This window comes from Eublepharis macularius, chromosome 17 (genome assembly GCF_028583425.1).
Source record: "Eublepharis macularius isolate TG4126 chromosome 17, MPM_Emac_v1.0, whole genome shotgun sequence".
Classification (NCBI taxonomy): Eukaryota; Metazoa; Chordata; class Lepidosauria; order Squamata; family Eublepharidae; genus Eublepharis; species Eublepharis macularius.
Genome location: NC_072806.1, coordinates 16,132,198 through 16,148,203, shown reverse-complemented (window position 1 = coordinate 16,148,203; position 16,006 = coordinate 16,132,198). Strand labels below are relative to the sequence as shown.

At 46.7% G+C, this 16,006-nt stretch overlaps 1 protein-coding gene across 1 annotated transcript in view; it reads left to right on the top strand.

Annotated features, from left to right (window-relative positions):
* The window catches only part of CHD5 (chromodomain helicase DNA binding protein 5), a 75,172-nt gene that overhangs the window by 43,248 nt on the left and 15,918 nt on the right, over positions 1 to 16,006 (top strand). Inside the window, exons 25-35 of the mRNA XM_055001802.1 lie at positions 670 to 842; positions 2,832 to 3,006; positions 4,041 to 4,133; positions 4,586 to 4,674; positions 4,885 to 5,018; positions 6,242 to 6,386; positions 8,198 to 8,357; positions 9,388 to 9,467; positions 9,657 to 9,786; positions 12,280 to 12,369; positions 15,577 to 15,711. Of these exons, the coding sequence (XP_054857777.1) occupies positions 670 to 842; positions 2,832 to 3,006; positions 4,041 to 4,133; positions 4,586 to 4,674; positions 4,885 to 5,018; positions 6,242 to 6,386; positions 8,198 to 8,357; positions 9,388 to 9,467; positions 9,657 to 9,786; positions 12,280 to 12,369; positions 15,577 to 15,711 (1,404 nt within the window). The remainder of the gene's footprint in view (positions 1 to 669; positions 843 to 2,831; positions 3,007 to 4,040; positions 4,134 to 4,585; positions 4,675 to 4,884; positions 5,019 to 6,241; positions 6,387 to 8,197; positions 8,358 to 9,387; positions 9,468 to 9,656; positions 9,787 to 12,279; positions 12,370 to 15,576; positions 15,712 to 16,006) is intronic.

Here is a 16,006-nt window from a genome sequence, read left to right as displayed (position 1 = left end):
ATTCCCTTTTGATTTCCAGTGTTAAGGAACTGGTAATTTGTGGAGTTGCAATATGGTCAGATAATCTTGGTTCAGGCTTAGAGCACTGTGGAAGATGTTTTAGTTACACTTCATATTCATTTTAAGCCATTCCTCATTTCAGTAACATTATCTGTGGACGCAAAATAATACACACGCCCACATTGTTCAGACCAAAGAGCAAGCCTTTATAGGGTTCGGGAAGCATGGTGGAATTCCAGAAGAAAACAGGCCAGACAATGTGAGACCACTGCTATCAATCTCCCATAACCCCAAAGAACACAGTGGGCCAAAAGCACAAAACGAGGAACATTTGATTCAAATAAAAACAATAAACTGAAATTTAGTTTTCATGGTAGTTTTCTGTTTACCTTACTAACACAAGCATTGTTTTCTGTTAACGTGATACAAGGAGAAGGTTAAATAAGACCCCAGGATCGCAATAACGAGGTAGGCCAGGCCTGTCTTGAGTTCTACCTGTGGAACATCTCCACATGACTTGCTTTGGCCTCATGAAATTTTTAGGCTGTTGTTTTTGATCCTTTCCAGTTCTCCAATGACAGGGCTGTTCTCCTCACAGATGCCGCCCTGCTGCTCCTTGCTTCCCGCAGTCTGGTTCTTTCACCTCAGCCTGCCTTTTTTCTCTCACAGGTGACAACAAAGAGGTGGAGGACAGCAGTGTGATCCATTACGATGATGCGGCCATCTCGAAGCTGCTCGACCGCAACCAGGACGCCACTGATGACACGGAGCTTCAGAACATGAACGAGTATCTCAGCTCTTTTAAAGTGGCCCAGTATGTTGTGAGAGAAGAGGATGGTGTGGTAATGTGCCCAGCATAATGGATTTCCTTTGGTCTTCTCGATCTTAGATATTTAATTGATATATATTAGGACGTACCTCTTAACATCTTGAGGTAACTTATGACACACTAGAATCTACAGTTCTACCCCCTGTACCTCCATTTTTTAAAATCAATGGGGCACAAATGAACTACATAAATGAATTTACAAACCACCGAGGTAAAATTCGCCAGCTCTACAGAATGTCACTCCTTAGTTCAGTGGTTTTCAAACATCCAAGATTCATAGAACCGTGGAGACTGAGCCCTACGAGGAAAGGCTGAGGGCCTTGGGAATGTTTAGTTTGGAGAAGAGGAGATTGAGGGGGGACATGATTGCTCTCTTTAAGTATTTGAAAGGCTGTCATTTGGAGGAGGGCAGGGAGCTGTTCCAGTTGGCAGCAGAGGGTAGGACCTGAAACAATGGGCTTAAGTTACATGCACAAAGGTACCAGCTGGATATTAGGAAGAACTTTTTCACCGCCAGAGTATTTCAAAAGTGGAATCAGCTGCCTAGGGAGGTGGTGAGCTCCCCTTCACTGGCAGTTTTCAAGAAGAGGCTGGATGAATATTTGTCAGAGATGCTTTCGGCTGATCCTGCACTGGGCAGGGGGTTGGACTAGATGGTCTGTATGGCCCCTTCCAACTCTATGATTCTATGACCCTATATTTGGGTGCCAAGAAACTCCTATGTGAGCATTGCATGTTCTAGGGAGTGCACTGGCCAGCTTTGTCACGCCTTACTATTGCTCCATATGCACCCAGAACACATGCTCCTTTCTGCCACTGGGCCCACACACTTTGAAAGGGAATTGATAGGGGTGAGCAAACTGAGTTGGAAGAATCTTCTTTGCCTTTACTGAACTTTTCACTGCATTTAGGAGCATGCCTTCTCAAAGGGTAAGTATTTTAGAAGTATTTTAGAAATGGTAGAAGCAAACTCACAGCAGAGGTGTATGGGCATACGCACAGTGGTGAGAAATGTACGAAGGGTTATGTAAATACACAAAATTCCAGAAGATTTATTGTTTTTAGTCCATTTTCAACACAATGATAGTCTGAGGGCATCTAAAAAATGGACGTTAACTTAGGAAAGCTTACTCCACAAATTTATTTATTTACTGTCCATCTTTCTTACTGAGACCCAAGGCAGATTACATATTAAAAGTGAATACAATATAATCGACAGCTAAGAACTTACTGAGCAAACTACGGTATGATCAACAGGATATTCGATGAAGAGATACAATGGGAGCAGAACATTTGAAAAAAGTTTGAGGGTGTCTTCTAGGGGTGGACTGGAGACTTGTTTGTCTTCATTGGCGGCTACTGTGGGAAACAGGAGAAGCAGCGGCAACAGCTGAACAGGGAATTCTGAGAGAACTGTGGCTTCCAGAAGTAGCTGTATGGGCGTCTAGAATGTCTCTTGGCCTCCCAAGAGAAGGGAAACCAGGGAGTGTGATGGGCCACGTGTGGTTTTGCTGTGTTTTCTTTAAATGAAGACATATTTGGCTGCCTGCTTCTGATTTCGAAGGATGGGGAGCAGTGCGAAGAAGAAGGCAGTGGTGCACACAATCCCCTTTACCCTCCTGATCTGAGGCTCCAGGGAGGAGCCACGAACTCCACTTTGCGGAGGGAGAGTGGAACAAAAATGTGATAAAGAACTGATACCAAGTTGCACCAAAGGCTGTTGAGAGAGAGGAGGGAGTCATGGCAGTAATTGAGATCTGCCTCCAGCACTGACCAGAACTCAAATATATGCCCTTATATTCCAGTGAGACTTCAAGTTTAATTTTAAAGGGACAATATTTGGAAGCACATTACTGTGGGTCAAAGGGCTACGCCCTGCCTCTATACCTGGCTGCTGCATCCCCATCTGGATAGAATGGAGGTGTGCCTATTTGAGAACTCTTGATCTCCCCTGCTCCCGTCCTGGGTGTAACTCCCCTGCTGCCATCTTTTGTGGCTACAGGAGGAGGTGGAGCGTGAAATCATCAAGCAGGAAGAGAACGTGGACCCTGATTATTGGGAGAAATTGTTGAGGCACCATTACGAGCAACAGCAGGAGGATTTGGCCCGTAATCTTGGGAAGGGCAAGAGAGTCCGCAAACAAGTCAACTACAATGATGCATCGCAAGAGGACCAAGGTGAGTCTGTGGGGCCAGGGGCTAGGTAAATCCCATCAGGCAGCCTCCAGGCAGTGCTTAAACATGGATCTCATTTTACACCGGTAGAGGCTGTTTTGTCTCTAAAAAGCCCTTTATGTGGATTAAATACTGAATAGATAGGTGAGGTCCTTGTGATTGGGTGAGTTTCCAGTGGGAGGAGGTTCCACGAGCAACCATTAGGAATGTCTCTGTACAACCTTGTTTTCTGTTCTGTTGTTTTATTTTAGGGCATGTACTCATTATTCAACTCTAATGAGTTCTCAATGCACAGGGCAGTATAAATCAAACATTAAGACACCCTCAGATTCCAAAACGGGACTTAAATCAGTAGCATTATCTTAACGATAGGGTGAGTGATACACTGTCAGATTTTAATAGCCCATCTAAATGAGCCTGGGTCTTGAATCTGTCAGAATTCATCACAAATTCCTTCCTTGTATGATCACAGCAGAAAATGTTAATTGTCAAAGGCCACAGAACCCCTGCTGTCCTCATTCTTTGGTTACAGATCCTCGCCTGGTCACCTAGGCTGAGTGAATTGCCAGCAGGTGACCAAGCTTTGGTCTTTTTTGTTCAGGCTGTCGATATGCTGCAAATTAACTTTGGGAAGGTGGACTAGTCAAAATGTTGATGGGCCAGTAAATTATTTGTAGGGCTTGTCCCAGGAAGCTGCTATTTTCACCATTTGGTGAAACTTACATGTAGTCTTTCTCTACATGTAAGTTTTCCCAGTGGGGCAAACAGCTGTTCCCTGGAGCCGTTTCAGGTTGGGAAAATGGTGTGGGAGGGCCCTAACCCTCCATTTCCATGGTCCAAATTGGGCTCCAATGCACCTGAGAACTAAGTTTAAAAAATGAGTGGGAGCTCTGAGCACAGATCTCCCAGCGGACATCTGATTTTACTCGTCCTTGGATTGAACGGGAAGCAGACATGAGCCGAAGCCCTAATTCGTGCCATGATGGATCCCTTATTTATCTCTGTTGGGATCTCCGTATCCTCCTCTTCCTCTGCAGAGTGGCAAGATGAACTCTCCGACAATCAGTCGGAATATTCCATTGGCTCCGAAGATGAGGATGAAGACTTTGAGGAGAGGCCGGAAGGTCAGAGTGAGTCTGGCGTTTATTACCTTCTCGATGGTATCTTATTTCATTTGGTGTTTCCTCCATGATCTCTTCTACCAGCCCTACATTTTAATTGCTGGCTTTTATACCTGTTTCTTTTTTGACTTTAACTAATTGCATGATGTGATTTTCATAATGTCCTGCTTTTAATGGTCACCTGCCTTGGTGCCCCTGCTTGATCTGGCAGGTGGGATATACATTTTGAAATAAGTAAATAAGCATCATCATCATTTGTCCACAGCATTTTCTATACTGCTTCTCATTTTGGAAGTTTCATTTAGCTTCCACGTTGAATAGCGTATTGATAAACCTGTTTCCTTGTACTTTGGTCTAATGTCTTTAAAACTGCCTAAGCCACTGGCTATGGCTATCTTCTGGGTTTTTTTCTGCTAAGAAAGTTCTGTCTGTTGATGCTGGCTTTCTCAAATGCACTCCAGGTGGCCGGAGGCAGTCACGGAGACAGTTGAAGAACGACCGGGACAAGCCCCTCCCACCGTTATTGGCAAGAGTCGGTGGGAACATTGAGGTAAGTGTTGGTCGCAACAATTCTCGAGTACCTCAAAGAATCTATTCAGTTCCTTTCTGGCAGCTACAAGAAATATTGCATTTCGGTTCAAGGAACAGTCTCCCAATTGCCACTGTGTGCCATGGATCCGAGTTTCTGGGTATATGGATGCAATGTGGAGGATGCGCGATACGTTCTCTCCTTCTTTATCCCTTCTTGCCTCTCTCGCAGGTGCTGGGGTTCAATGCCCGACAGCGGAAAGCTTTCTTGAACGCCATCATGCGCTGGGGGATGCCCCCGCAAGACGCCTTCAACTCCCATTGGCTCGTGCGAGACCTCCGTGGAAAAAGCGAGAAAGAGTTCAGGTGGCTGCAGTGCCCCCCTCCTATCCTGTCCTCCACAACCTGCTTTAGGTCTGCTGCAAACAGAGTGGGGCTGTTGAATAGGATGGATTTGGCCCTCCATGGTTGCACTCAATTTCAGATGTATACTAGAGTAGGAAATCTTGTTGTGTATGGTAATCTGAAACATTTTTTTCTGAGAAACTGCCCACTTTCCCTATCCAGCCCTTCACTGAGTAAATCTACAATGAAAACTATGTAATGGCACATGTAACTGTCCTTGCCTGTTTGCCGGCCTGCCTCTTCCTTCCTTCCTTCCTCCCTCCCTCCCTCCCGTCCGTCCGTCCTTCCAGCTCCTTGGGGCAATGACTTCCTTTTTCTGTAAAACACCATGAACCTCAATGTGAAGCTGTGAAGCTTGTAAAGGAACTGTCAATGGTATAACCCACCATCCCCACCCACCCTTCATTCCTAATATCATCAGAGGAATAAAAGTTTATGTTTTTATTCTGCCCTTCCTTCTTGGAATTCAGATTAGTGTACCTGGCTCTCTCCTCACCCCAATCCCCCCCTCTTATCCTGACTATAGTTCTGTGAAGTCGATTGGGCTGAGTGTGTGACTGCCCTAAGGTCACCCACTGAGTCTGATCGATGAACAGGAATTTGAACTCGGATCTTCTCAGTCCAGTGCTAGGTGCTGCACCACACTGGTTCTTCCCTTTGCATATTGCACTCAGTTTTTCCTGAATTGAAAGATCTGGAGTCCCCTTTCCTTTTCCTTCAAGAGAAGATGCCTCAATTCTTCTAACGTTTGTAACTTAGGTTTCTTTCTAACTTGGGAAGGCAGCTAGTTGACTGTACCTGCAGGAAATTTAGAATCTGACTCTGAAAATTTGCTGGAAATAACAGAGTTTGTGGCTGGTTGGTTGTGAATACATGAAAGGCATAAGAAGAAACCTGCCAGACTAGACATCCATCTAGTTCAGAATCCTGTTTTATGCAACAGCAAAAAAAATGTCCCCTAGAAGGGATGCAAAGTGGGGCATGAAGGGCAAAGCCACCCTATCTTTGACTCCCATATTTGGAGATACACTTCCTCTGCACCATTGGTAGCAGCTACCTATCCTCTGCTATGAGTTTGTACGATCCCCTTTTAAAGACATAAGTGACAGGGGCTGTAGCTTCTTCTATCTTTCTCTGGGCCTCCCAAGAAGATTTGAGCCATTCTTCCCTTCCGTTCCCCCCAGGGCTTATGTGTCCTTGTTCATGAGGCATCTGTGTGAACCAGGCGCGGACGGTGCTGAGACCTTTGCTGACGGCGTCCCCCGCGAGGGGCTGTCTCGCCAGCACGTGCTGACACGCATCGGTGTGATGTCACTAGTAAGGAAGAAGGTGGGTGAGTAGCACTTTCCTTGTGGCTCTCCAGGTACGTTGCGCTCTGTCCTGAGAGCAGCTGGTTCTGCCAAGGGGTGGCGTGACATTAAACGCTCGCCTTAACTTGAGCCCGCCAGCCTGTTTGCAAAGTCAGGGATGGAACTTTGGAGGAGTTGATGGAAAACAGAGAGGGAGCAGCCAGGCATTTCTTGCCTGGGAATGCACCACAGTCTCTGCCTGATTCAGGCTGGCCTTGTTGAGACAGTGGTGGACGAGAATTCAAATCTCTGCTGAATAGCTGCAAAGTGTGGTAAGGTCTATGCGAGGGGGTGCAGTTTCACAGGGCAAAGAGGGAAATGCTGAACCCTTTCCAGAGCCACCGTTTTGCCCCTGCAGTTCCGCCACCCCAGTCATCTCAAACATGCATCTGAAACCCCATATGGGAAAAACTGCATGGGGTGGGGGAATTGTGTGGGGTAACTGGTGAGAAGGGAGATAATAATATATAATAATAACCGTGTGCTTATATACCACATTTCTGGACAGATTAGTGTCACACTCAGAGTGGTTAACAGAGTCAATGTTATTATTATCCCCACGATCCAGCTGGGGCTGAGAGGAGTGGCTCACCCAAGACAGTCAGTAGTGGATGTAGTGGAATCCAGCAGAATGCAGATTTGCAACCCAACCACTTAACCACTATGCTACATCAGCTCTCATAATAACCGCACTTATATACCACTCTTCTAGACAGATTAGTGCCCACACAGAGTGGTGAACAAGGTCAGTGTTGTTATTATCCCAACAATACAGCTGGGGAGCTAAGGCTGAGAGGAGTGGCTTACTTGCTAACTCATGGCAGTAGTGGGATTCGAACCAGCAGAGTGATGACTCACAGCCCAACTCCTTAACCGCTATGCTACAGCAAGGTTTATAAACCTACTGCTTCCATGCTGGGTGCTCACCTTGCCAATTTGCAGAGCTTTAGCAGGGGCCTAGCTTGCCAGGTCTGGACCCGCCATCGAATGTCTGAATTCTAGGCTTAGTTTAGTTTATTCAATTTTTAGCCCGCCCTCCCCACAAGCGGGCTCAGGGCAGATTACAATAGTAATAGAAACACAAAAATAGTACAATAAAATCACAAATCTCCAAAGGCGTACCTTGTGTTGTGCTTTCCTCCAGACATACCAGAACAGCCAGCCAACTTCCTTGTGTGCTCAAGCTGCTTCCAGCGCTGTCTTTTCTTTGGGGATCAGGCTGTGGCAGATCGGAAAATTCCTGGCAGAGCACTCTTTTAGTGGGCCACTGGCGACCAAGTGAGACCCAGTGGTGCTTATAGTGGCACCGGGCCGGCTTGGAGCACCAGTTGCCTGCTCCTAGGCCTCTGCCAGCTAGATCCGAACCAAACTCCGCTTGGAGAGCAATGGCCCAGAAGGAAGCTACAGGCAAGCCTGTGCCAGTCCGGGCAAGCTTAAGAGGCTACTCAGCTCCTGGGCTGTTTGAACTGGCATAATCTACCCTTGATGTCAGGCAAAGACATTTATGCTTTGCCAGGCTTTTGACTTGCTTGGGCCATTCCTCATTTGCCGAGGGGTTTTGCAGCCAAGGAGCAGAATGGCTTCTGTTCTCACCATCTTAATTATGTTCCCGTGTGCCGCTTTTGGCAATACGATTACTTGTTTTATAATCATTTAGCTTTATGACTGTTTAGTGTTTTTAATTTTTTGAAGCCGTGAAATGAAAGTCATGTAAGATGTTAGAAATCAGGAACCTAAAAGGGACCCTCCTCTTCTGCCTCCTTCCTGCTTCTTGATCCACTTTGGTTTCAGGTTCAAGAGTTCGAACCCGTCAATGGGAAGTACAGCACTCCAGATCTGATCCCAGAAGGACCAGATGTCAAGAAAGGCAGCGAGGTTCTTTCTTCGGACCCAAATACTCCGGTCCCGGCCAGCCCAGCTCATGGGCCACTGGGACCCATGTCACAACCAGGTAAAACCCTGTGTTGCTTGGTTGCTGCAGAGGTCTAGACACCGGAGCCACATTTAAGACCTCAAGCCTCATTGGGAATAAACAAGGCCGATTCTTGTGTCTGCACGTGCAAGAAGCTTTCTAGGAACCAGGGGTTAGAAGCCACTTAATGGCATCAGCTATGAAATGTGTGCGATAATTGCTCTAATGTTATATAAGGTAATTAACATGCACTCATGATTTTTGCTTTGTATTGTAGGGGGCAAAAATGTAAGATGTACATTGTAAATCTTTGTGGGCTTCCAGGCACCCAAGTAGTGGAAAGTGCTGTCAAGTCGTAGCTGACTTACAGCAACCCCTGCTGGGGTTTTCAAGGCAAGAGACTAACCGAGGTGGTTTGCCATTGCCTGCCTGTGCATAGTGACCCTGGTCTTCATTGGAGGTCTCCCATCCAATTACTAACCAAGACCGAACCTGCTTAGCTTCCAAGATCTGGTGAGATTGGCTTGCCTGGGTTATCCATACCAGGGCCCAGATACCTTGTGCACTTTTTCTTTCAGCTCAGACCTAGAATATGAATACGTACTGACACTGCCTTGTTTTAACTCCTACTTTAATACAAAGATGCTCTTGTGTCAAAGAAATTGGTACCAGGTAGGGGGTCTTTAGGCCCCTTTCCCTGGTATCTCAGAAGTGCAAAGTTTCATTCACTCACTGAAATAAAATGCTATTTTATTGAAAACTTAAAGTTAAAAACAAAAAGAAAGACACACACAGCTGGGGAGAGGAGGAAAGGTTGGGCCGCCATTAAACGATTGACTCCTGTATTGTAAGAGAATACCTGGAGGATTATGAGTCGTAGGCTATACCAAATTCTCTTCCTTCCCCACGCAACCTCCGTCCGGCACCTTCTTGTTATCTGACAATAAACAAATAGCCATAAGATGCCCTTTAGCTTTTACCCTTTCCATACAAACCCACAACATGAATTCCCGCACTGTTGTTTTCCACACTGCCAATGTTTCATCTGGACACTCAACTATCATTTCAGAAAAAGGGGATGCACATCTTGGGATTTCTGAGGAGAAGGAACAAGTGGAAGAGAAGATTAAAAAGCCCCGGGATGTTCAGGTAGGAGTCTCACGCTGGCGATTAATTTCTAGTTGGGACATTTTGGGGTGTGAAATGGGACATGCTGTTTTTAGTTCAGGAAACAGAAAATGTGCTGCTGCTATCAGGTCTTTTTGGGGAACTAATTTACAGTGATCCGCACTTATCTCTGTTGGGCCTGGAGCAATCAAAACTGTGCTTTGCATCAAGGTGTCATCTGATGGAGAGAAGATTGAAAATGACGAAAGAGAGGAGAGTGCCGAGAGCCAAGCAAAATCAGGAGAGGAAAAGCCAGAAGAAGGAGAGAAGGCAGAACCTCATTCTGAACAGCCTAGTAAAGGTCAGGCCTTGTGTTGCCCTTGGATTAAGCAGTCTTGGGGGAGGCTGGAGGTGTGAGATTTGAAGGGATTTGGGGTCTGCTTATACCTTAGGAATACAGTGAAGCATACTTATAAATGATGATGATGATGATGATGATGATGATAATAAACAACCAGCTGCTCATCTAGGCAGATTAGAGTGGTGAACGAAGTTAGTGTTATTATTATCCCCATAACAAGTTGGGGAGCTGTGACTGAGAGGAGTGGCTTCCCCAAGGCCATTTGCTGAGCTCACGGCAGAAGTGGAATTCGAACCAACAGAGTGCTGATTCACAACCCAACTACTTAACCACTATGCTACAGCAGCTGGTTTTGATTGGTTGTTCATAATAAATTGAAGGTAAAAACATTAATATCAACCCTTGGGGTGGTGGAGTGAAATGCACCAAAATACTAATAGACAGTCAGTTAGCATGGAGTAGAGGTTCGAGTGTTGGGCTAAGTTATGGGAGACCCAGGTTTGAATCCCTACTCTACCCAGGAAACTTGTTGAGTGACCTTGAGCCAGTTACGCATTCTCAACTTAACCTCCCTCACAGAGTTGTTGTGAGGATAAAATGGGAAAGGAGAGAATAATGTTGCAAGCTGCTCCGGGTGCCTGTGGGGAAGAAAAGTAGGGTGTCAGTATTCAAGCAAATTCCCTACTATACCAGATTGATCATGTCAGTGATTCAGGTGGTCAGATTGAGAGACACCATCTGAATAGAGAAATTATCCTAATGGGAATCAACAGGGAATCAAAACAGAGCTGGTGTGGCGTAGTGGTTAGGCTGGGTTCAGTCCCTGCTGACCATGAAGCTCAGTAGTGGACCCTATGGTGGTGACTCTTACTAAGCCTAGCCTACCTCACAAGGTTGTTGTGAGCATACAATGCAGGAGGGAAGAAACATCTATGCCTCCCTGAGCCCTTTGGAGAAAGCGGGGGATAAAATTGGACTAAAGAGAGCCTCTGGGGCCATAGGCTGTATTGAAGGGTCGACAGGTGTTCATTGTTAGTAAGATTTTGGCTGCCAAACCACCCACTGCAGGTTCTGTGGTGTTGCAGCTTTCAAAGCCTACTGTGGCAACTATATTGAACAGAGGAGAAGCTGGAAGGTTCCCAGCCTGGCCTCCACCCATTGAGTTCAGTGCTGTCATGAAGGTGAGGCTGTGGCTCAGCAGTAGAGCGTTTGCTTTGCATGTGGAAGGTCCTAGGTTCAGTCCCCAGCAGGTAGTGTGAAAGAACTCAACCTAAAAGCCACCACCATTTGGAGTAGACAAGACTGGTCCAAAGGTCTGACTTGAGATAAGGCTTTGTGTGTGTGACAGAAGCAAGCTCTCTCCTTCCCCGCTGTGAACAACAGTTTTAGCAGACCCCTAGCTTGGGTCTGAGTTGGTGGGTTGCCAAGTGGCCTGGAGAAAAATGTCCCTCTCTTTTATTTATTTATTTATTTTTAAGTTATTTATTTAAGTTATTAATAGTCTGCTTTCTCACTAAGACTCAAAGGCAGATTACACAATGGAAGACAATAAAATCGACAGGATGGGGCATCTAATAAAGAGCGCAATATAGTTTCGATTGCAAAAAAAATCTGAAAACAAGCAGACATATGAAACAGCTGAAACAAAGCACAAGCATTTAAACATGTTAAGCAATGCAGAAATTACATAATAAAAGCATATTTACAGTCCATGGTAGTCCACAGCCCCTACCCCAAAGTATCTTTCTGTACCATTTAATTGCAGTACAGCAATAGAGGCTTAACGGGATGTTGTTTACCAGGTGGCTTTATTTACCTCCATTATTTACCTCCATGTCGTGAAAAGCTTCAACTACTCATAACAACAACAACAACAACAACAGCAATTCTGCACATTAAGCCTCTATTAAAAAGACAGAACTTCCCCCTCCAGGCCAGTTGGCAACTCTGGTTAGCTGATTGGGTTGAGTAGTTCAATAGTTCAAGGGGAAATTTTGGCAGAATTGGTTTAAGCTTGTGGTAGGGGCCAAGGAATCCTTTGTCTATTCTGTTGGCTTGAAGGAAAATCACTTAATGTTCATAGTAGAGAGTGTGTGGGCGAAATCTAGATCAGTGGTACTCATTTCACCGCCATAGCCCTATTCTCAGTTCCTATCCACCAAAAGGACCACATTTACTTCCCTTCCTGATCTCACAGCTTACCTGTTGCTCTGGCCGTGACACTTTCAAGGTGGGAACCATTTGCCAATCACGAAGTCCCAACGGACAAGGGCCTTTCCCACATTGGGAAGTGTGCAGAAGAGCTACAGGTGGCGTGTCAAAGATCCACATGTGGCTGCTGGGTCTGTAAATGAGTATTGCTGAGCTGCATTGATGGATCCTTTTGGAAGCCGGATTTGGTCCCCCTGGGCTGGTTTTTGTCTGAAACAGCAGAATGGATTGATGGACTGTTTTTTTAAGCTTAATGTGTCTGCTTTGCCTCTGCCTCCCCAGATGAGGCTTCCCAGGAGAACGAGAAGCCTGCAGAAAAGCCGGAAATAAATACTAGTCCCTGTAAAGGGAGCTCTAAAGACTCCAAGCCAGGTAAAAGTCTCTTCTCCAGCCCCATGAGCCATGCGCTAAGAATACCTGTTCTCCTGTCATGTCTGGAAGGTGGCTTCCTCGTCTGGAGTTAGGCCTCCTCCTGAATGAAAGGCCAGGGGAATTTCTGCCTCTGCTGGAGTGGTGGAGCTCCATGTCTTCCTAGACCAGCCCTGACTTTGGGGTCTTTTGAGGTCTTTTTATCAGAGGGTCTTTTTATCAGAGTCCAAAGTGTTCTTGGATTTTTCAGACTTCCAGAGTTCCCCCCCTCCTTTCTTCTCTCCCAATACAGCCCTCTTATTGTTAAGACTAGTAACGAAGTTCGTTGTAGGGGGAAATACAATGGGCTCTAGAAAGGGCAGGGCAGATGGGCCTGGCATTGACCCCTCCCCAGCTCCCCAATGGGGGAGGAAGGCAGGGTGGTCAGGCCTGGCATTGCCCCATCCCCAGCACCACAATGGGGGGACAGGTGCCCTGGTGGGCACCTGTGCCCAGCAGTGAACTGTCACAGGTGGGGAGCACTGGAGGGGGGCAGCCTCAGTTTCCTGATGGGCTCCTGCACCCGACAGTGACCCGTTCCTGCCCGGTTGCCACTGGATCAGGCCACTGCGGGCAGGGAGCGTGCAGGGGAGGCGACGCCATGCTCCGTGCCAGGCTCCTGCACGCAGCAGTGACCCGTTCCAGCTCTGTCGGTGCTGGATCAGGTCGCTACATGCAGGGAGCACGCGGGGGAGGTGACACCAGGCTCCCTGCCAGGCTCCTGCACTCAGCAGCGACCCATTCCAGCCCCGTCGGTGCTGGATCAGGTCGCTACATGCAGAGAGTGCACTGGGGCGGCAGAGCCAAGCAGCCTGACGGGCTCCTGTGCCTGGCAGCAACCTGTTCCGGCTCTGTTGGCACCGGATCAGGCTGCTGTGGGCAAGGAGTGACTCCCCGCTTCTCCTCTAGTGGTGCGCTACCGCGCCTGCGCTCTGGAATAAGTAGTGAGTCGTCTCGAACATGCTTTCTCTTTTATATATATAGATGTGTCCAAGAACACAAAATGGTTTTTCTGCTACCCTGTTGCTGGCCACAGAGCTCATCTGCCTCTCCCCTCCCACTCAAAAAAGAGCGGGGGATCCCACCTCCAGGCTTTGGAGACAGCTGTCCTCAGACTTCTGCCTGCGGACAGCCATCTCCCTCTGTCGGCTGGGAGCAGCAGCGCCACTCAGGATGCCCATCCATGTTGCCGCCGCTGCGTGACTCTACTGGCCTGCTCTTCAGCGTGTCCATTGTTGGGGGACTTTTGGCCACACTGTTCTAGGACCATCTTGGGTGGGGCATGGTGGGAAGATTTTGCTTAACTCTGGTCTTTTCCTTCACTTTTCCTCAGGGATTAGAAATGTTGTATATTTAGTTACTGGAGCGGCATCTCCTTTGATGGGTTCAAGGGTGTGGCCTTGTTTAGAGTTCCAGACTCACAAGGCAGGGAGGTTTTCCAAGGTTGCCAACTGGCATGGAGAAAACTATCCTGCTCCTATAACAGAGGTCCGATGGGATGTTATTCCCCAGTTGTTGTTACTCACCTTCATGCCATGAAAAACTTCAACTGCCTGTTTCCACCTGTTAAGCCTTTCCTAAAGGAGTTGGACATTTTTTCTCCAGGTCTTTTGGCAATCCTAAACTGAATTTTTGCACAAGCTAATTAGAAAGCTGCAGTTTAGGGCTTGAGATTGTGATGGGCCTCTAAAAGCAAAAAGAATTTTGAAAAATCACTGAATTATTTTATGGTGGTAATAACCTCTTAAACTTGACATAGTTTAAACCTGGACATGTGTTTATTCTGCCCTCCCTCTGTTGCAAGAAGAGGCAGAGAAAATGCCCTTACTTCCAGGATGGTCCAAATTCTGCATGAAGCAAAGCTGGTCTGTGCTTCTGATGTGCCGTGTTCGTATGAAACGATTTTATGAATTGTAATTTCATATGCTTCTGCTATCGGGGGTCAAAGATCCACCCCAGCTGCTTCTTAGAATCTTCCTTGGCCTCAGATCTGGATTCTTAAGTTTTTACTAAGTGTTGCTTGGGCATTTTCAAACCTACCTTTATAGTGTTCTTGAGCGTTAGAAATGTATCTTTTTGAAAAACGAACTCCCTCTTTCTCAGCATGTGAAATGATGCGCCTGGTTCTCGTACCACACTGTACCTTGGCAGTTGCAGGGTATGTGAAAAGAACGACACTGTTTCTCACAGTAGGCTATTACTCCCCATACACCATTTGGGAATTATTTGTCAAACTTTTCCTGGGGAATAGTTGGGATCGCACTTGGATCCTGGCTGGAAACAAACAACGGCCGGAAGAAACCTGAAAGGACAAAATCTGCTCTCTTCTCCTCTTCAATTTTTGAACAAAAATGACAGTCCTTAGAATTGGCTTTGATCCCACACAATAAATGTAAAACCAAAGGAGGGGGGGAATTATTTATTTATTGGATTGATTCTCCTATTCTATCCCATGAGCTCAAAGCAGCTGTGTGGTATAGTACAAGAAAGTGGGGTACAGTTATTAAAGTGCCATACTAGGACCTGGGAGACCCAGGTTCGAATCCCCACTCTCCCACAGAGGTTCGCTGGGTGATCTTGAGCCATTGCTCCCTCTCAGCCTAGCCTACCTCACAGGGTTGTTGTGAGAATCCAGCAGAGGGGGAGGCACCATATTTGCTGCCTGGAGCTCCTTGAGAAAAAGATGGGGTAAAAATGTGATAGAAAGTGTAATCTGCCTTGAGTCTCAGTGAGAAAGGCAAGTTATAAATGACGAAAATAAATAAAATGAAAAAATAGCGCAATGGTCTCCCCCAATGTATTTCTGTCTGCAGAAGGTTCACAGTCTGTGCAATTTAAACACGATGTTTAATAACTGAATATAATATACACCTGGGACTACAGCAACATCCCAGATATGTTGTGGAGGTGGTGTCTCTGGAGCTGTGCCCAACAGGTAGATGGATCTTCATGCCCCAGAGCTGGCATTCTGTTTTGCAAACTCTGGATGCAAGTGGCAAGGCAGGCAGTGCCTGGTCCTTCCCCGGCAGCTAAGCGGGCAATGACTCTCCTTTCGTACCCACTGCTGTGCTATGCCCTGGGCAGCTGGCTCTTCTTGCCCTGCCCTACCTTGGGACACAGTCGGGGGATCTCACTGCATTTTGTCTGATGCTCATGGTGTTTGCCAAACAGACGACACCAAGGCAGAAGAGAAGGGGCAAGCGGAGGCTCCACAGAATGGAGAAAAGGAGGATGATGAGGATGGAAAGAAGGATGACAAGAGCGGGATCCGGTTCATGTTCAACATCGCGGATGGGGGCTTCACAGGTAAATGGGAGACCTCTCCCCTTTGGGTCTTGTAGGCTAGAGTTTCACCAGATTTCTGATGGCTGAGGCATATATCACTAACCCCCTAATTTTTAGAGAGTGCTTGCCCACCTTCTATGGAGTATCTCCCTCTGATCCCATGTTTCTGCATGACTCACTAATCAGGTCATGCTTCTTATCCAAAAACGAGGTAATCACAGTGACTCATGCAGAACTACAACAGGCATCCTCTGAACGAGGTTAGTGTGCTTTGGAAACCATTAGGATGCTGAGAAAATGGAATATTCTAACATAT